This window comes from Vombatus ursinus, unplaced genomic scaffold (genome assembly GCF_900497805.2).
Source record: "Vombatus ursinus unplaced genomic scaffold, bare-nosed wombat genome assembly UNPS02014861.1, whole genome shotgun sequence".
Taxonomy (NCBI): Eukaryota; Metazoa; Chordata; class Mammalia; order Diprotodontia; family Vombatidae; genus Vombatus; species Vombatus ursinus.
This window is the reverse complement of record NW_020954639.1, coordinates 15,276,559-15,298,486: the sequence shown is the minus strand read 5'-3', so window position 1 is coordinate 15,298,486 and position 21,928 is coordinate 15,276,559. Positions and strand designations below refer to the sequence as shown.

General features: G+C 37.2%; 1 protein-coding gene across 1 annotated transcript in view; it reads left to right on the top strand.

Annotated features, from left to right (window-relative positions):
• The window catches only part of MYO3A (myosin IIIA), a 255,909-nt gene that overhangs the window by 75,821 nt on the left and 158,160 nt on the right, over positions 1–21,928 (top strand). Inside the window, exon 8 of the mRNA XM_027841624.1 lies at positions 2,935–3,090. Within this exon, the coding sequence (XP_027697425.1) occupies positions 2,935–3,090 (156 nt within the window). The remainder of the gene's footprint in view (positions 1–2,934; positions 3,091–21,928) is intronic.

Sequence of the window (21,928 nt, the reverse complement as noted above, 5' to 3'; positions counted from 1 at the left end):
CTCTCTCTCTCTCTCTCTCTCTCTCTCTCTCTCTCTCTCTCTCTCTCCCTCTCTCCCTCTCTCTCTCTCTCCTCTATTCTAAAGTGAAGAACAGTGTAACAAGAGTCAGAAGACCTGGGTTCCTTGGCACATGCTAAATTTGTGATCTTGGACAAATCAATTAGCCTCAATTTCCTCTTCTGTAATATGGAGGAGACTGATACCTGTTCTGCCTAACTCACAAAGTTCTTGTGAAGATCAAAGGCAGTGATGTTTCTGGAAAATGCTTTTTAGACTATAAAGTGTTATATAAATGTAGGATGCAATTATTTGTTATTATTATTTTCTGTTCAGCTGCCCTTTTGAGTATAAAACTTAGTCAATGATTAAGATGTCTATATAATGTTGATATAGTTGGAACTATATAGATAACTGACAAGAAACTAGGAAGTATTTTCAAATATCTCCACTACCGCCCCTGAACCAACTCTGTCACGGAACAGACTAGCTGACAAAAACAAAAAATAAATGCAAAAGCAAAAAGCAAGTATATTCAGGTATCTGCCCTCAAATCCATCTTCTCATAGAAACTAGACCTGGAGGGATCCCTAACAGGCAGAGCAAAAGCATGTGTCTAGTCAAAAGGAGTAAGTAGCAGAGCTGAAATTTGAACCCAGGTCTTTTAACTCCAAATCCATCACTCTTTTCATGCCACCAGCCTCCTACTCCTCAACTTTCACTAACTCTCCTCATCTTAAGGAAATTGAAATATAGCCTGATTTTTTGATGGCCAGTCCAGTAGAATTTGAACTGGAAAATTCCCTTCACAACAAAGGCGGGAAATAGTGTGAAGCAAATGTAGAAATTACATGTCCTGGTATTAGTTAGTCAATAAGTATTTATGTAGTGCCCATGATGTGTTACAAATATTATCTCATTTGATCCTCATGACAACCCTGGAAAGTAATTGCTATTATTATCCCCTTTTTACAAATGAAGAAACTAAGGCTGGCAGAGGTTAAATGACTTGCCTAGGGCCACACAGCTAGTAAGTGTCTAAGGCCAGATTTGAACTCATGTGTTCCCAATTCCAAGTCCAGCATTCAGCTATGCCATCTAGCTACCAACTGTATGTGTTTCACTCTTTCCAAAGCATTAGTTTACTGTTGCATAAACAACAAGCTAAGGTCTAAAAATTTTAGGACTTTTAAAGAAAGATGAAATATGTAATCTACTTCTAAGTTTTCACTTAAATTATTGGAAAGAATTAATTAAAACTCAAATATTGTTACACAGACCTCAAGATAATTAGGAATATTTCTGAGCAGAAAATGCAAAATTTTAATTGATATTTTCTTCATGTCTTAGTGATCTCTTAGTGGACTTCACTAATCAATTTAGATGCAAAAGGCAAATTCTATAGTTACTAGCCTATTTTCACACTTTGACTGAAACATCCTACTAACCTAAATCTATGGGTACCAAAGTGATAGTTCTGTAACTATAAAGAAAAGTCAGACATTTAGGGGTTCTTTTTTTAAAACCACACAATGATACAGAGCCACATTATCATTGCATCAGAAACACGCAATCTTCTTATATTCTTTCAGTTTGGGATTTTTTAAACTAAGTCTTTTTCTATCCCCACAAAAATAGAATAGCTTCAGTTATTATTTTTAAAGAGTCAGTCACCCAGTGCATTCTGCATCCCCTGGAAAAGATACTATTGGTTAGGAATTCTTTGGGTAGTACATCATGTAGTAGATTAGCACACTCGGTTAGAAGATGGTACTAAGGGCTCTAAAACATTGTTCTGGTCCATGGGCATGAACACCCTAACACTGGGCCACCATCTCACAGATCTGTGCTACTGTTGTTGTTGTTGTTTAGTTGATTAGTTGTATCTGACTCTTCATGACTCCATTTTGGGTTTTCTTGGCAAAGATATTAGACTGATTTGCCATTTCTTTCTCAAGCTTATTTTACAGATGAGGAAAGTGAGGCAAACCAGAGTTAAGCGATTTACCAAGGGTCGCACAGCTAGTAGGTGTCTAAGTCCACATTTGAATTCAGGTTCTCCTGACTCCAGAGATGGCCTCCTATCCACTGTGCTACCTAGCTGCCCTCTGTGCTTTTAACCATAAGACAAATGATGCTATTGATGGTGTTGGTCACCTGGCAAGTGTGTTTGGAAGATGAACATAATCATCCCTTGTACTAGAAAGACTTCTAACACTTAGTATAGTAGATAAAGCATTCTCTGGAGTCAAAGGACCTGAGTTCAAATCTCCCAACTACTACTACCTGTGTGACCTTGAGCAAGTCACTCAAACCCCCTTGAGCCTTACTTTCTTTATCTATAAAAATGAAGGGGATAGATGGCCTCAGAGATTCCTTGTGGCTCCTGATCTATCATCTGCTAGACCTAATGAATATGAAGGATGGAGATTTCTGTATTTCAAAATGAACGTTAAAATGCACACCAGGATCAAACATATCATTCTTTGGTCTCTTCAAGATAATGGTGAGTCTTGGAAGATTAAGCGAAACTCTAGTAAAACATCATGGAAAAGAAATTGTAAAGTTTATTTTAATTTTAAATAACTATAAAAAGTTAATTGTCTTCATGGTTGGCTTATTTTATCTTTAGCTGCAGACTAGTGAAAGAGAATTTTCACTGGAGACACAGAGGGAGAATAGGGAGTTGGTATTTCATTGGAAAGCTGGAATTCCTGCAACATAATGACTCATAGATTCCTTCATTTCCACAAGTGTCCATTTTATCATGCTACTTCTTGATATTTCTGAGCTAGCTTATTGAGTTCAGCATTTGGGAAAAATGCATTTCCATAGCAAGTCAAAGCAATTACAAAAAAAAATTAGAGAGCCTGCATGATAGTTTTAAGACTATATGTAATTTCTCTGATAATTACATATTCTTTTCTGTCAACACAGGTGCTTGACTAAAGATTATGAGAAGCGGCCAACTGTGGCTGATCTTTTGCAGCATGAATTCATTACCCAAATTGAGGGCAAAGATGTGATGTTACAGAAACAACTTACAGAATTCATCGAAGCTCACCAGCAACTGGGAGTCACTGAAAGGGCCAGGTAAACAAAGTGGTTCTTGACACAGAGAGATTGGATTTCTGGAATTATTTCTGGAAGTTTTCAAAATTTTATGATAAAGAGTAGGTAGGGATTTTAAAAGGATTTTTTTTTTTATCATTAAGCTCTCTATTTTTCCTGGGTTGGTGTTTCACGAATTAGGAATCCAATTAATTTTGCAAACTTCTTGGAAGTGCTTTGCCTGAACTCTGCATTTTCTAAACAACTGCATCTGAATAATACTCTGAATGTGAAATCCAATAGATGTTTCATATTGATGGACATTTTATTGCATTTTCTGTTCTATTTCAAGATAAGAAATAATAGAGTTGGGGTGGGGAGGAAGGGTTGAAAGTTAGAGCATAAAGCCTTAAAGCAGTAATCCTCAAACTATTTGGTCTCAGGACCCATTTATACCCTTAAAAATTATGGAGGACCACCCCCCAAGACCTTTTGTTTATGTAGGTTACATCCATTGATGTTTACCATATTAGAAATTAAAATAACATCATTATGAAACTACTTTTGACCTCATGGACCCCCCCCAAAGAGTCTCAAGGCCTCTTAATGATTTCTTTAAGTGCCTACTATCTACCATTTTGAGAACAAATGCCTTAAAGACCCTGATAGTATTATCTGTTGGTCTCATCTTGTCACCTGGCTTCATTGCATACAAATATCTTTATGCATAGTCAGTAGAAGCAATAGCCAAGCTTCCTGTTTGTTTCTAGTAACTTATTAGATGTAAATTCAGTCCCTTTGGGATTTAAAGTTATTATTTTGGTATAGTGAAGTTGTAGATAGAGGACTGCCCTTGAAGCCAAGAGGACATAGATTCAAATCCTGACTCTGCCACAGGCATACTTGCCTTGGGCAAATCACTTAACAGTTAGTGCTGTAAGCAATTCTCTAAGAGTATTGCTTGCTGGGAAGGTGCTGACCTGCATTGGTACCTGGCAGTTCCTTACACCAATAAAATTACAGGTCCACTCCCTATCCCTAAAATTCTATTAATATATCTCAAGGACCATTCAATTATTCCATGTGCATAATTAAGGAAGGATGAGAATGGAATGTGAGAAATCAAACAACGTGGGAAGGATTGGCAGGAGATATTGTAACCCTGGATAGATACTATACTTAAGGCAGGACATATATATTCAGTTTAACTCCAGAAAGGAAGTGTAGAAGGGACATTTAGGTAAAAAGTCCTAGTTCTACCCCCTAATAATGCTGTTACACTGGACCAGTCCCTTCATCTTATGGATGCTCAGTTTCCTTATCTATAAAATGGGACTCCCAATACTCTGCTACCTTGCTACCTCCGTCTCTGCCCATTTCCTGCTACCCCATCAAAGTTGTTGTGAGCATCCAATAAAAGATATGAAAGAGTTTTTGTAACCTGGAAAATGTTCAGTTTCCAGAAATATGAAGTATTGTTGCTGTTATAATTAATAATAGGAGCAATCCAGTGAAGATTCATTGAGTGCCTGTTATGGTTCAGCACTTTGCTGTGTGTTGTGGGGATTCAAAATCCAACTACATTCAATAAACATTTATTGAGTTCCTACCATATGTAAAGTTCTGGGCTCAGCTTATCCTTTCCTGGTCCTGAGCCACGAGTCAAGGGAAAGCTTCCCTCAAGTAGACTCCACTGTCCTTTATTATTCCATTACTACTCCTGAGAACTGAGATCTCTCAAGCAAAAGCAAAAGGGTCTCCTGTGTCACTGATGGTATCTTAGAAAAATTCTGAGGGTTTTAAAAAGTTAATCAGAAACACTGGGCTGCCTTATTGTTTTACCGATTGCAATACCAGAAGTTGATTGAAATTGATTCAAAGTCCAGCTTTGCTGAGTTGGCACTAGTGACCTAAAAGTGACACTTCTTTTGAAAAACTCAGCTTTGGGACTGAACTGGATGCATGTGTGTTTAGCAGGGTAAAGCCCAACTCTAGTCAGCTTCAAAGGAGACTATAAAATTATAGTCTATGTAGACTATAAAATTATAAATCTATCATTGTGGACCCTACATTGGGAAGGCAAATGGGGATGTCATTAGAGAAAAAACCCTTTCTAAATAGTAAAAACTAAAATATGTCATTCTAATCCTGTGGCATACTCAAATATTTTTTCTGCTAAAGTCTTCTTCTGATATCTTATGATAGCATGAAGGGGACCCTGGGCTGTCAAAGGCTATAGATATAAGTGGTAACAAGTCCTAGGCACTTAAGTATCCAAGTACTAGGATTGACAGTTATCTTTAGTGAATTTCTTTTTATTGGATTCAACCCATTGCTCTAGAGAGTGGTATAGCATTGTCACATCACTTACGTATATGAAACTAGGTTCTTGAGAATAATTTTTCCTTGAGTAATTTTTATATTTAAAAATCTTATTTATACTACTAATTAAGGTTTTCTAAACTCATCTCCATCTAAATAAGCACAAATTCAAAATTCACCATGGTTTGTTTTTTTTCAACTATATCACAGTTGCATTTTTAGGTTTGCCCTTTAAATTTTGTGAAAAGAAATATTCTATTAATAGCTTGATGCCCTAAACATAATGGCTATCATAATATTTTTTAAAATATATATTTTTCAAGTACATATTATGATTTATCATATAGTATATTTACATATACTGTATAATATATATCTACATTGTTATATGTAGATATATCATATGTATGTTTTTATATATACATATATATACATGTGTATATATATTATACATATATATAATTTTATTCATTTCAAAAATTCTACCTGTGGACCTTAGTTGGGCCAGTTTCATTATTTAGGCATATATGCTAAGAAAACAAATGGAGTTCAATGAAATTCTTTCAAACATATCTCAAAAGATGAAGAAGTAAAAGACAAATTTATTTTGGGTCTCTTTCGATTTTGTCTTATGAGTACTTGGCTCAGGCTGTGATTTGCTTTATCTAGGTGTAGGGATTTTATACAATGTAAGTTTCTAGTGATGGGACTTTGATGTAGTTGAGTCTAATTATAAAAGCAGTACAATGGTGAAAGAAAGTAAAAAATCAATAGGCAGTAATAACAGGGTAGAAGGAAAACAGCCCTTTCTGCTTTTCAGTCATCAAAAAAATAACTCCATTTTACCTCTCATTTGCCAAATGGATAGCTTTCATTTTAATAGCTTAGCTCCAGCCAAATGGGACTAGCCTCTGTCTCCTTCACCTGCTCCATGATTTCCTACCTCTGAGCCTTTGCTAACACTATCTCACAAGAATAGAATATCTTCAGCTAAGTCTTTTAAGGCCAACTTAAATGCCGCCTTCTCTATGAAGATTTGCCTGATCTCTTCAGTGAGCAACAACTATTTTTTCCTTAAACCTAACATGCAACTATGTTTTGCAGCCCTATAATCCACTTATCACATTACTTTAAATTATAATTATTTGTACGTGTCATGTCCCCCTACAGGGCTATAAGTTCCTTACACTCAGAGGCCACGTCTTATCTAAATTTTGAATCACTCCCAATGCCTTGCATAGTACCCTGTACACAATAGGTGCTTAATAAATGTTAGTTGGGATTGATAGAATGATTTTATGGATAAAATTTATCCTTTAGAACTATCCTTTTTTAATAAAATATACTGTTTGAAATACTCAGTGCTGTCTTCTTAAAGAATTTGGAGGCAAAAGACCTTAACTTGACTCCTGCCTCTGTCACTTACTAACTGTGTGACTTTGAGCAAGTCATTTAATGTCCCTGGCCCTCAATTTTCTCTTTTGTAAAATGAAGAAATTGGACTTGATGCCCTCGATGATCCTTTTCAGTTCAAAATTCATGATCCTATGAGCTAACTGAAATTCTACTCAATCTGGGGAGTAAAAGGAATAGTGGGAGGGAGGAACAATTTTTTAATTAAAAGAATAACTTTTCTCTAGGGCTCAGCTTGGTCATTATAATTAAATAACTAAACCTTAGGACTTTTCATACTTGCACATCTTAACTCAGGCTTTGGTGGGGGGGGGGGGGGGGAATCTAAGCTTAGTTCCAGTGCTATACCTCCATGAAGCCTCATCTCAGCCACTAAGGGGAAGAAATGATCTCTACTATCTCTGAATCTAGAGATATTTTCTTATCTGGTCCACTTTGACTTACAATTACAAGGAATTAAATGCTACCTTTCCTCCTGATCGTGAGAAGCATGACAGCACTCAGCAGAATGCCTTGCATTCTTTATTTCAGTGTTCCAGTGGATAAGTTCCTATTCTAGGGCATGTGAACTTTTTTTTCAACATTTTGCTAACTATATTTCAATAATATAATTAGGTTCCTTTATAACCATATAGATTTTATTTTGTACATTTAAAAACATTTTTCTGAAAAAGGTTCATAGGCTTCATCAGATGGCTGCATGACACAGAAAGGGTTCAAAACCCTTACTCTAGTATATTTTGACATTATATGGGTACCAGGACAACATGGATCTATTAGCTTGGCCCAATCCACAACCTTTTCCAGTTATATTTGTTAGGTACCCAGTCATTTCATAAGCATTTATTAAATTCCTAATGCCAGGCACTATGTTAAGCACTGGAGATATAAAGAAAGCAAAAGATAGCCCCTGTCATCAAGGAGCTCACAATCTAATATAAATATTTGTTGATAGATTCGGGATTACCCATCTTGAGCTCATAGCATAACTAGATTCTTTGATTCCTAATCCACCAGTCTTTATTCATCATGTAGCACCTAGCCTTTCAGAGAGCCTAGATTGAAGCAAAGCGCACACTCACTAGATTCTTCTTGGGCCTGGTGATTTAACATAATGTTCTCCTTCTCCCACTATACCCCAGAGAGTGCCAGAAACACAAACAGGTAATGACTCAATCTGTTACTAACCTGCAGGTGTCTGACCATTAAATTATAAGCTTCTTGAGGGTAGGGACTTTCTTTTACCTCTTTTTGTATCCCAACAGTGCCTGGCATATGGTGGATGCTTAATAAATGTTTGTTGACTGAGCACTCTCACCCTCCATCTTCAAACTGGGGGCACCTTCAGGACAAATACTGCTAGCACAGGAAGTTTTTGCTTGTTTTTCAAGATCAGTTCCTTTCTCCCAATTAGCATTCATATGTTTCTCCTAGGATAATACCAATAGGTAGTGATAATATCTGGAAATAAACATTCCCCTCTTCCCCTTGCCCCAAAAACACAAAGTTAGCAACTAACAAAGTTAGAGACTACCATGCTCCCAAATGAGTAGTAGGCTCACATACAATTCTGCACATTCTTCAACATACCTTCCTTCCTTTCCTAGGTACCCAGAGTTTCCCAGAATTAGATTAGGCATCATGTCAATCCTTGCCCCTAGAAGAATTACATTAGGACTAGAGACTGAATAACTGCTCAATTAAGAATGGCATTACTGAGTCTTTCTGCCTCAACCTATCATTGAAAAGATAAGTAAGGAGAAGCAGGATGGGTAACTATCAGATCATCATGTGCTAAAGAGCTATTGATGTTTCATAGAAGTCACTTTGGCTCTTTAGAATAGTGGAGAGGAAGGTAAAAAGAGCATCAATTTTTGAAAGCCAAGAATCTTTGCTCAGTTCTCCTTGTTAAATGACCAAAGGATAAAGCTGATCGAGAATAATTCCTATGCCCTTTGACATTTTCAGTTTGGAGAAAATAATTTCCTACAGAAAAGCACACAGCCTAAACAGTGGCCAAGTCATGCTGGATAGAGCACTGGACCTGGCATCAGGAAGACTTCATTGCAAATCCCATTTCACACACTTATTGTGTGAACCCAAGAAAATAATTTAAGAACCTCTGTGCCTCAGTTGCCTCATCTGTTAAATAAGAAGGTTGGATTCAATTACTTTTAACATCCCTTTCAGTTCTAAATATACAGTTCTATGGTCATGTTAAGTGCTATTAAGCATTTCACCATCCTGTCCCACAGCCTTAACAATAAGCCCAACAGAAGAGAGAGTATCAAAGAACTTTAGTATTTTTACTGTGTGTTTGCTATTCCCTATCATAATGACTATTGGAAGAAAAATATAAGCCTTACTGGTCATTTGGCATTAATCCAAACTTTAACATCTGGACTTGAATTCTAGAAAGCCCCAGAGAGTTAAGAGTTTTCTGAGAGCCATAGTAAACTTCCATCTGCATTATAACATCAAGGACTAAGACAACCTCATGACCTTTGATGTAAGAGTACAATGAGTAGCATCAGCAGTGGGAGACATCAACTCCTTCTAGAAACAACCTCCAATTACAGAAACTAATTAATTCTCTTCTCTTCAAAATTGCTTTCTCATTTTCTGTATTCATCACCAGGGGCAGACATTACTATATGTTGTGATCTGGGAGTTTAAAGTTTGTTTGCTTGCACTGTATGAATCACCTATCAGTTCTTTTAATTTAAATTCATTACTTTCAGTTGCAGCTTTTGCCATTGGCATTACTGATCAGCTTATTCAGAAGTCAGGGATTGACTTAGCCTATGTTGTCCTATATTTTCTTTTCTAGAGACCAAGTTAGGAGATCCAAATTATGAAAAATACAGCTATCTAATTATAATGACCAAAGCCTGGCCTTATAGAAAAGATTTTTAACTTTTAAAAAATTATTTTCTCTCTTTCTCCTGTATTGAACAATCTTAAAAACTCACAACAAACTTGCATAGTTCAGCAAAGCAAATTTTCATATTGATCATATCTAAAAATACAAGTCTTATTCCAGATTTCACCTCTTTTCTAACAGAAGGTGGGTGGCATGAATCATCTTCAGTCCTCAGAACTTGGATTTATCATTGCATTAATCAAAATTCTACATTCTTTCAAAGTTGTTTTATTCTATAATATTACTGTCATTATGTAAATTATCCTTAGTTCTTCTCAATTCACTCTGTATCAGTTCATAAAGTTCTTCCCAGTTTCATCTGAAATTGTTCATTTTGTCATTTCTCATGGCACAATAATGTTCTATCACATTGCTACACCACAGTTTATTTAGGCATCCCACAACGGAAGTGCACACTTTTAGTTTCCAGGATAGGGCTACCACAAAAAAGAACTGCTCTAAATATTTTTGTACATATGGATCCTTTTCCTCTTTCTTTGATTTATTTAAGGTATAGCCTTAGTAATAGTATAGTTGGGGCAAAGAATATTTACCAGTTAGTAACTTTGGGAATTGAAATTGTTTTGATACATGGAAAGATTATTTAGGAGATATGGCATGTGCATAGTACCTATTTATCAATCTTTAATTCACTTTTTTGTTTAAAATATAGGAACCTACTACTTACAAAGAAACTGAGAATTAAGAGAGTGAATTTAATAGTCTCAGGTCATGAACAGCTTGTTAGCACTAGATCTGGAGTCCAAACCCAAATCTCTCTTCCTAGCCCTGTTTACTTCTTATGTAAATGTATATACAACTGACATAATAACATAACATACAACTTTAGGTGTTGTTTTTTGGGTTTGTTTGGTTTTTTTTGCATCACTCTCATTTCTCTTTCCAGTTTTTCCTCTACTTCTCTTACTTGCTTCTCAAAATCCCTTTTGAGCTCTTCCAAGGCCTGGGACTGATTTATATTTTTCTTGGAGGCTTTGGATGTAGGAGCTTTGACCCTGTTGTCTTCCTCTGGTTGTATGTTTTGATCTTCTTTGTCACCAAAGTAAGATAATATAGTCTGACTCTTTTTGTGAGGTTTGCTCATGATCCCAGCCAATTACTTGAATTTTAAACTCTTTGTTAAGATAAGAGTCTGCTTCCAATGTGGAGAATGTACTGTCCCAAGCTTCAGGGGTTTGTACAGCTGTTTTCAGAGATACTTCCAGGGACCTGAAAATTTTCAGTTCTTCCAAGGTGCTATGAAAACAGGTGAGGTGTTTCCTCTCCACTTCCACAACAAGCTCTACCATGCCAGTGCTCCTCCTCTCCCCAGGACCGTCCCTCAGAACTGTGACCCAGATCCAAGCATGGTCAAAGCAAAAGATTCCTGCCTCAGCACTGGCAAAGAGATCCCTGCAATCCCCCTATGATCAGCCACTCGATTCCCCCTCAGTCTGTGGGCCAGAAGCTCAGGAGGCAGCCACGGCCCAAGCCCCGGACTTGTGGCTGAAACCTAGCTTCTCTCTCTCATGGCAGTCACAGATTTTTCCCACTGACCTTCCAAGTTGTCTTTGGCATTCATGGGTTGAGAAGTCTGGAAACTGCCACAGCTGCCAGTGATTCAGTCCTCTGAGGCCTGCTCCAGGTTCACTGCAGCCTGTGTGCCTAAGCCAAACTGCGCTCCTCTCCCAGCCCAGCATGATATTCCTTTCTGATCAATCATCCAGACTGTCTTGGGCTGGAAATTTGTTTCACTCTGTCTTTTTGTGGGTTCTGCTGCTTTAGAATTTGTTTAGAGCCATTTTTTTACAGGTATTTGGAGGGGTTTGGGGGAGAGTTCAAACAAGTCACTGCTTTCCCTCTGCCATCTTGGCTCCGCCCTCCTTTAGGTGTTTTTTTTAATAGTGATAGACTTGCATTATCTATCCACACTGTCATCCTTGTCATCAGTAAACCACATTTCCCATTTATATTTTACCTTTCCAGTCTTCTTACTCCTCTGATCACACTCTATAATCCTGCTCAACAGACCTATTAGCTGTTCCACCTACAGGATACCTTCATCTTCCATCTCCATGCCTTTGTCTTGGCTGACCCCATGACTAGAAAGCACTCCCCCCTCCTCATCTTCACCTCCTGAAATACTAGTTGCCTTTAGGACTTAGCTCAAGCTCTAACTTCTTTGTGAAGAATTTTCTGGGCAACTCTAAAACTTCTAGTGCCCCCCTTCCCCAAACTACCTTTCATCCATTTTGTTTACATTATATCTAAACTTATATGTGATCATTTTAGCTCATCCATTAGGGTGTAAACTCTTGAGGGCAGGGATTATTTTACTTAATAAATGCTTACTGATTGCTTACTAAGTGCCCAGTGTGTACATGTCACTTTTATAGGGACAAGAGCTACAAAGATGGATTAAGACATGGTCTCTTCCCTAAGGGGGATTACAGTCTAGTAAGAAGGATAGAGCATGATTAGGTGATTAGTATGGGGCTAGATCGTAGAGGAGCTCTCATGGCGGGGTGATGCATTTGTACTCTATTTGATAAACAATAGGGAATCAAAATTTAAAAAACAGTTGGGGTATGGAGTTCTATGACTATGGAGTCAATCAATCAGCAAGCACTGTTTTCTCCCAAGAAATATTCAGTATCTCTTAAAACATAACTATAAGGATAATTATTAGGAGTCCATTTTTTAACAATCCATTATCACCTTACAAACTATAAAAGCCTTGATCATATTCTTCATCCAATGAATGTTTCCAGTGACATTTTGGAGTCATGAATACGTTTTTATTAAATGTGAGCAATTATTACTACAGGGATTGCCTCTTCAAGATATCATTAACTCAGACTGTCATTTTTCCTGCCTGCTGGAGGACTTTTTTTAAAAATGCAATTATATTTTCTTTAAGGGCAGTTAGGAGGTACAGTGGATGGAGTGCCAGGCCTGGAGTCAGGAAATCCAAATCCAGCCTCACTCACTTATTAGTTATGTGACCCTGGGAAATTCACTTAACCCTGTTTGCCTCAATTTCTTTATCTGTAAAATGAGCTGAAGAGGAAAATGGCAAACCACTCTAGTATCTTTGCCAAAAAAAAACCCCAAATGGGGTCTAGAAGAGTCAAACACAACTGGAAATGACTAAATATTTTCTTCAGTTCCATAATTACATTATTTAGTCTCTTTATCAATATCACATTTATTCCACCTAATAAAGTAGTATGAACTGAACCTTTGTGGATGCAGGGGAGAGATGGCAATATTATGTCCACAAAGAGCAAAACAGTATAGCAGGATGCCTCTATTTTACGAAAAGAAGCTAGGTACCTTGAAAGAGCTCTCAGGGCATGCCTTGTTTTCTCTTCTCTTAAATAACATTGGCCTTTTCGTAACTGTGGGTTATCAAAAAATCTTGACCTGCATTGGGAAGTAGGACTAACAAACAGAGTCACTTCACTATATCATTCTTTTATTGGAAGTAGGAATGATGGGTCAGCTGCTCTGAGGCTGCAGTTGGTGCTAGAAGGTCAGATGGGTTGAGCTAAGAATTCTCAGAATTGTTTTCTGAGGCTACATGCTGTGGCATACTGCAGGGTGGTGGGGTATTATGCAGTGGATTATACTGATTTACAACAGCTCAGCAGTGCATGGTTCTTGGGAGCAGAGAAACTGTTTGCCCTGGATGTCATCGCATTTTAAATCATAAAGATACATTTTGGCTGTCATATCAAGTGCCTTCAAGATAAATTTAGTAATATTGACTTAATGGAGAATGTGTCTCATAAAATAAATAGAACTTCTGGCCACCTGTTTTGGGTGGGGGAGAGAGAGAAAAGCATTTTTCAAGGATGGCATACCTATGCTTTAAGGCAGTTTCCCTGCCTTTGATACAGAATTCAAAATGGAATGACCCTTTTGCTTTGACAGCCAAGCCCAGAAGGCTTTATATCTGGCTGTTCAGCTGTCTTAATCCTGTTGGCTTTCACGTTTACTTTTTATTCACCGCAAAAATACACCGTATTTAGTGGGGTGGATGGTGACTTTTTTTTAAGACTGTGATTCATTTTAGAATGAGTCACAGAGTAGATTTTGGTACACTTATATAAATGCCACTTTTTAAAAGTGAGAACTTAGAGTCAGATGCACAGGACTACATCAAAAAGAAAAAAGGAGATAAAATATCTCACCATCAATACTGACTGTAATAAGGTTGAAAACTATAGCAGAGAGGGACTTTTAATTATGCAGATTTGTATATTTCCTTAGACTCCTTAGAATAATTTGTGATATCACAGGGTCCACTTGAGGGTTAAGCTCTCAAAGACACTTCTCAAATTTATGAATCAGCTCCCCATGTCACCACTTTTCTTCTGTCCTGGTTTGCCTAAGCTCTCCTCAAGGTGATATTGTTTCACTTCTCAGAGTATTTCGTATCTTATCTGTACCTAGTTATTTATGCATAGTCTCCCCCATCAGAATGCAATTGCCTTTCTTTGAATTGCCCAACACTTAACACAGTTCCTGACATATAGTGAGCATTTAATAAATTCTTGTTTACTTGATGATGATGGTGATGATGATGATGATGATTTATGATGATAGAGAAAAGAAGTAACCTGTTTGGACATGTTGAATTTGAGATGATGGTGAACATTCAAGTGAAGATGTCTTATAGATAGATAGTTGGAGGTATTGTTCTGAAGTGCAAAAGAGAAGTCAGGACTAGACGTAGATTTGAAAGTTGTTTATGGAAAGGTTGTAGTTGAGGCCACAGGAGTAAATGTTATCAAGATAATAATACCTAGGATGTATACAGTACTTTAAGGTTTCCAAAGCACTTTACATATGTTATCTCATTTGATCCTCACAACCACCATGTGAGGTAGGTTGTTAGCTCCATTTTACAAATGAAGAGACTGAGAATGAGAGAGGCTGAGTGACTTAGGATTACACAACTGGTGAGTGTCTGAGGCAGATTTCAACTCTGACTCTCCCACTGACTCTACCACTCTACCTACTGTGCCACTTAGCTGTCCTGATAGTGCAAAGAAATTAGCAAAGCCAAGAATTAACTTTAAGGAATGCTTAGGATTTGGGAAACAGATGCAGAGCTTGCAGAGATGACAAGGAGAAAGAAGGGCAGAAAAAGAACTATGAGAGTGTGGTCCCTCTGAAGCTACAGTAGCAGAAAGTAGTCAATAGTGTCAGAAAGCTTTCATCAAAGTCAAGGAAAATAAGCATAGAAAAAATAATGTGGATCTAACAATTAGTGTTTCATTGGTGACCTTTAAGAGAACAGATTCTATAGCCAGTTCTCAAGAAGTTGAGAGGATAGTTAAGTAATGAGAAAGTGGAAGCATTCAATATGAATGCCTTTTTTCAAGAATTTTAGAAATTAAGGGAAGGAAAAAAATGAAATGGTGGCTAGATGAGCTATAAGGATAAAGACAGATATATCATTTTACAACTATGAAGAAATGAGTTACCATAGATGGGATCATGGATTTAGAATGGAAAGAGACCTTAGAGGCAGGGTTCAACCTCGAGGCAACTGAAACCCATGAAAGTAATGTGACTTACTCAGGGTTGCATAACTTAGAAGTCTCAGAGGTGAAATTTAAACCCAAGTCTTCCTGACTCCAAGTCCAAAGCTCTATCAATTATGTCATATTGTTTGTAGAAGGATGAAAAAGATCCAGGATGAGGGAAAGATTGAACATGCTTTAGAGGAGAGTGAATAACTGATAGTTTAAGGTCCCTAAAGAGGCAAAATGTAATAGAATCAAGGGTACAGGTATAATGATTAACCTTACTGAGAAATAGTGTTGTCTCATTTTCTGAGACTAGTGGGACAGTGAATAGAGAACTCCTCAAATGGACCTCTTTGCAAAGTTCATGTTTCTTGTTGGAGGGGACACATATAGCTTCTAACTTATTTGAAGAACTAAGGTGACTTAGATATTTGCGTCTAATGAATGACCACTCCTTTCTTAGATCAAATGACAATTCCTACTTCCCCAGGAAGGGGCTTGAATTTGACCAGCAAAGAATGTGGTCAGAAGAAGTAGGCCATTGCAAAGGAGAAAATAGTTGAAACTAGGTGACTGGGAACTATCATAGAGGTCTTGGTGTTCAAGACTGAGTTTTCCTCCCATTATGTTCTCCTCATTGTGATATGGGGTATTCACAATCATCTCTTGATCTAAGATCAAGGGTTGTGCTAGTCCAGCGACTATACTATAGGTGGTCCACTAGAAGGTGTATAATATTTACCTGGCATGGGGGACTATGGAGCTGGGTGCTCAGTTGAGTGACTTACTGGAAGATAAGGATAAGAAAATCTTTAGATGACCTGGTTCCATAATTTGAGCTTGAGCTAGAGTGGCAGGGGTAGCCTGGACCCAGTGGCCCTCCTAAACTATACAACTGAATGACTCATACTCCTCTTATATCTATCTGTGTCTGTGTTCAAGCTTACGCTGTACTGGCATTTTTTGACAGTTCCTTCTGCCTTATGGCACTTATATTGTGAGAAACGACATCTGAGCTTTTAAAATACTGTATAAAAGTTTAAAAGTTGGTAGTTCAGCTTAGCTCAGAAAGAAAAGAAATAATATCTTACCTGAAATAGTAGCAAAGCCTAGGTTCTAGTATCATTTTGGACACTTACTGGCTGTGTGACCCTGAGCAAGTTATTTAACCTCTCAGTGTTCTAGGCAATTCTCTAAAACTCTAAAGTTGCAGAAAGGGTGCCAACCTGCATTGGTAAAGGGAGCTCCTTATAACCATGAAATACTAGGTTCAGTTATCCCAATATGAAACAAGCATAAATTTATTTTTCAGTTTTCATTGATAAAAATGGTCAAAAAAGGTGAATTTACTGATAAGAATACAAAAATTTCAAGATTTCCTCAATGTGGTTACTCCCATAGTAGCAAGTATAGTATAGTAGAGAGAACACTGTGGGCTTGGAGATCAGAGACAGACCTAGGTTGGAACTTCATTTGTTATGCTTACTAATTATGTAACTATGAGCAAGCCACTTATTTCCTCTGAGGCTTTCCCTGTGTTGTTTGGTTGATTATTGTCCTTCATTCTCAAAGAGCACCAAAATGATATCACTATTTTGGAGTCAAGTTACAATGTGTCTTATCTGTAAAACCGGGATAATACCCATATAGCTTATTTCACATGATTGTTATGAGGATCAAATGAAATAATGTACATTATATAACCTCATTTGTACAGGCAGCCATTCTAGGTATTGAGGATGCAAAGACAAAACTGAAGCATTCACTGCCCTCAAAGAGCTTACATTCTATCAGAAGAAACAACATCTCTATGTATATGTATTTGTGTGTTGATACAAAGGTATATATATATATATATACATACTAAATATGCATACATATATATACAAAGTAAACAAGTTAATTTGGGGTGAGAGTGATACTAGCAAATGGGAGTCGGGGTACAGGAGATCAAGAAGGGTCACACATAGGAGGAGGTGTTTAAGCTGAGCTTTGAAGGAAGCTAAGAATTCTAAGAGGCAGAAATGAGGAAAGAGAGCATTCCAGGCATCAAGGACAGCCTATACAAATACATGCAATGGGAGATAGAACATCACTTGTGAGGAATGATGTGGAAACCATTTTAGCTGGAACCTAGAATCCATGATGGACAGTAAATTGTAATAGGCTTATAAAGTAAATTGGAGCTAGTTTGGGAAGAGTTTTAAATGACAAACAAATGAGTTTGTATTTGATCCCCAGAGGCAAGAGAGAGACACTGGAGCTACTTGGAGAGGAAAAGGACATGGCCAGACTTGAGCTTTATAAAGATGGTTTTGGTAGCTCTGTTAGGACAGATCAGAGGGGGGGAGAGACTTGAGGAAGGGAGGTGGCTATTGTGATAGTCCAGGTGAGAAATCATGAGGGCCTGAACTAAGAGGATGGCCACATGAATGGAGAAAATGGTGGGGGGGATAAAATAAAATAAAAAGAAAGAAAAGAAAATGGGGCAGATGGGATAGATGTTGTAGAAATTGAATTTTTTTTGAGATTTGACAACTGATTCCATATTAGGAGTTGAGGGAGAATGAGTTGTCAAGGATGACTCGGAGGTTAGAACTCTGGGTGACTAGAGGGTAGTGCCCTCAACAGATATTGGTAAGAAATACAAATACCATATCCAGTAATCTTATTTGTAGTAAAGATGAGTCCTTCCTCTGGAGATCCCAAAAGTTAGCTAGAAAGAAAGAGTAATGTTCACCCAACATCTAATCTTAATGATATTTACATTTTAAAAATCCATTAGAAGCTCCCCTCCAGGCTCTGGCTACTATTTTTCCTGTAACATGGTTTGGCCTTGCTGACATCTACCACTTTATGTGGACTGTGTGGCTTTAGGTTCTGGTGAGAAAGATATCATCCCCATTTTGCAAGAAAATCCTCCATACAGGTGTTGTGTTTCTGTCTCCCATCAAGTTACTGGCTGCGAAGATAAGAGTGAATGGAAGAAGGCTGCCAGGAATGCTGGTCAGATAAGATGAAATAGAGAACTACAGTCAAACAGTCTTGAAAAAGCAGGTGTCAGTACCATCCAAAATATAAATGCAGTTCACTCCACATAAAGTAACAGACACAAATAACCATATTTCCCATTTAAGATTGACAAGGTTTCCCAGTGGGTAAAGTTTATCCTTTTGTATGTGTTTCTATAGGCACTAAAATTAATGTGAATTTTATGCTAAGTGGTAATAAGATGGTTTTCAAAATTAAATGTTCCCTAAAAGAAGAGCTAATTTTGTTTTAGAAGAGTGAGTCTCTGCTGAACATACAAACCTCCAATTTATAAGTTGGTGTTTCAAGCATAATTGGAACAGGAGATACATTTGCAGTTATTTGAAGAAGAAAATATAAAAACTTGTAGCTAAATGCTTCCATATTTGGGAAATTGATTTTACCTAATAATTATGTTTCTCAGGGAAAAAAATCACACATACACACATATTGGTTGTTTAAGTGCACAAAAGGTATTCTGAACCTAAAAAAAACCTTTTATAAATACAATGGTATGGGGGCAGCTAGGTGGCACAGTGCATAGAGCACCAGCCTTGACGTCAGGAGGACCTGAGTTCAAATCCGGCCTCAGACCAAACACTTGACACTTACTAGCTGTGTGACCCAGGGCAAGTCACTTAATCCCAATTGCCTAAAAAATAAATAGATAAATAAATAGATAGATAGATAGATAGATAGATAGATAGATAGATAGATAGATAGATAAATGAATGAATGAATGAATAAATAAATACAATGATATGAAAGGACTTTGTATAATGTGACAAATTATCATTTTACCAATTTCACAAGTTTTTCACAAGTTTCTATATAATCGAACATGGAATCCATACTAATCTGATGTGAAAAAACTGATTAGATCAACTGAGGAAGCTAAGAAGGTGAGCCTCAAGATCTATCAGGGCACAGCATAGACCTGCTGGAAAAGAAATGATGCAGGGATGTAATAACAGGAGTATGACATATAAGAAGTAGGAATAAATACTTCTACTGTACTATACTATTCTGTTCCTCCCACATTTTAAGAGACAGAGAAGAAATTGGAGAGGGCCCAGATGAGAATAAATAGATTAAAGAGTTAGAAATCAATAAATCAACAAATATTTGTTTAACTTTAACACCTATAAAGTGCCAGGTGCTGTCCTAGGTGCTGGGGATTCAAATACAAGAAATGAAACACCCCCAAACTCCACAGAATTCAGATTTTAATGGAGAAAAAAATACCTCTGAATAAATCTTAATGGGATTAGATAATTTAGTCCTAAAAAAGACCTTTTAGTATTTTAAAGGTTAATAAAAACAAAAACAACAGTCTAACTCAAAGGAAGGGAACCTGCAGTCTTAAGGTCACATGTGACCTTCTAGGTCCTTGAGTGCAGCCTTTTGACTAAGTCCAAGTTTTATAGAATAAATCTTTTTATTAAGTTAGACTCTAACTGTTCCCTCTTTTCATAGAGGATAGAATTAGTAGCAATGAACTTAAATTGAAGCAAGGAAGAATTAAATTAGACTTAATGAGACAGATTAGCCCATATTTAAATAGATCTTTAAGCAGCATAGGTACCAGAGAAAAAGTGCTAGTTTTAGAATTAGAGCTGTAATTTCCTGTCTGTGTGATCTTAGGCAAGTCACTTTCTTGGCTTGAATTTTCTTACCTGTAAATGAGGGGGTTGGACAAGATAACTTCTTTTTTTAATTAATTAATTTATTTTAGTTTTCAACATTCACTTCCACAAGATTTTGAGTTCCAAATTTTCTCCCCATCTCATCCCTCCCCCCCACCCCAAGACAGTGTGCATTCTGAATACCCCTTCCCCTAATCTGCCCACCCTTCTATCTCTCCCCCCCTTCTCTTATCTCCTTCCCCTTCTATTTTCCTATAGGGCAGGATAGATTTCTATACCTCATTGCCTGTATATCTTATTTCCCAGTTGCATGTGAAAACAATTTTTTTTACATCTGTTTTTAAAACTTTGGGTTCCAAATCTTCTCCCTTCCTCACTCCCTACCCACCCTCATTGAGAAGGCAAGCAATTCAATACAGTTATACATATGTAGTCATGCAAAACACTTTCATGGTAACTATGTTGTGGAAAACTAAGTATATTTCCCTTCATCCTATCCCATCCCTCATTTATTCTATTCTCTCTTTTGACCCTGTCCCTCCTCGGAAATATTTGCTTCTGATTACCCCCTTCCGCAATCTGCCCTCCCCTGTATCATCCCCCTGCTCTTTTATCCCCTCCCCCTTATTTTCCTGTAGGGTAAGATTTCCATACCCAATTGAGTGTATATTATTCCCTCCTTGAGCCAATTCTGATGAGAATAAGATTCACTCCTTCCTTCTCACCTTCCCCTATTTACCCTCCATTGTAAAAGCCTTTTCTTGTCTGTTTTATATGAGATAATTTACCCCATTCTACCTCTCCCTTTCTCTTTCTCCCAGTATAATCCTCTCTCACCCCTTAATTTTATTCTCCAGATATCACCCCTTCATCTTCAGCTCACCCTGTGCCCTCTATCTATCTATCTATTTATCTATCTGTCTATCTATACATATAATTTTTCCCTCAAACTACCTTAATACTGACAAAGGTCTCATGAGTTGCAAATATCATCTTTCCATGCAGGAATGTAAACATTTCAACTTTAATAAGTCCCTTATGATTTCTCTTTCCTATTTACCTCTTCATACTTCTCTTGAGTCTTGTATTTGAAAGTCAGATTTTCTATTCAGCTCTGGTCTTTTCATCAAGAATGCTTAAAAGTCCTCTATTTCATTGAATATCCATTTTTCCCCTGAAGGATTATACTCAGTTTTGCTGGGTAGGTGATTCTTGGCTGTGATCCTATCTCCTTTGACCTCCAGAATATTATATTCCAAATGCTCTGGTCCCTTAATGTAGAAGCTGCTAGATCTTGTATTATCCTGATTGTGTTTCCACAATACTTAAATTATTTCTTTCTGTCTGCTTGCAATATTTTCTCTTTGACCTGGGAACTCTGGAATTTGGCTGCAGTATTCCCAGGAGTTTTCCTTTGGGGATCTCTTTCAGGAGGTGATCAGTGGATTTCTTTTTTACCCTCTGGTTCTAGAATATCAGGGTAGTTTACCTTGATAGTTTCTTGCACGATGATGTCTAGGTTCTTTTTTTGATCATGGCTTTCAGATAGTCCAATAATTTTTAAATTATCTTTCATGGATCTATTTTCCAGGTCAGTTGTTTTTCCAATGAAATATTTCACATTGTCTTCCATTTTTTCCTTCTTTTGGTTTTGTCTTACAATGTCTTGATTTCTCATAAAGTCACTAACTTTTAATTTGCTCCATTCTAATTTTTAAGGAAGTATTTTCTTCAGTGAGCTTTTGGACTTCCTTTTCCATCTGGCCAATTCTGCTTTTTAAGGCATTCTTCTCCTCGTTGGCTTTTAGGACCTCTTTTAACATTTGGGTTAGGTGGGACAGATAACTTCTAAGGATTCTCTCAGCTTATGAAGGTTTAAATTTGTAAAATCAATTTTGAAGATTGAGGTATTACTTGAGACCTAAACCTGCAATTACCACATGCTGCCAGGAAGTGGAAAGAGGGACCAAGGTTGTTGATTCTGAACAGCCAGATTGAAACCCCTA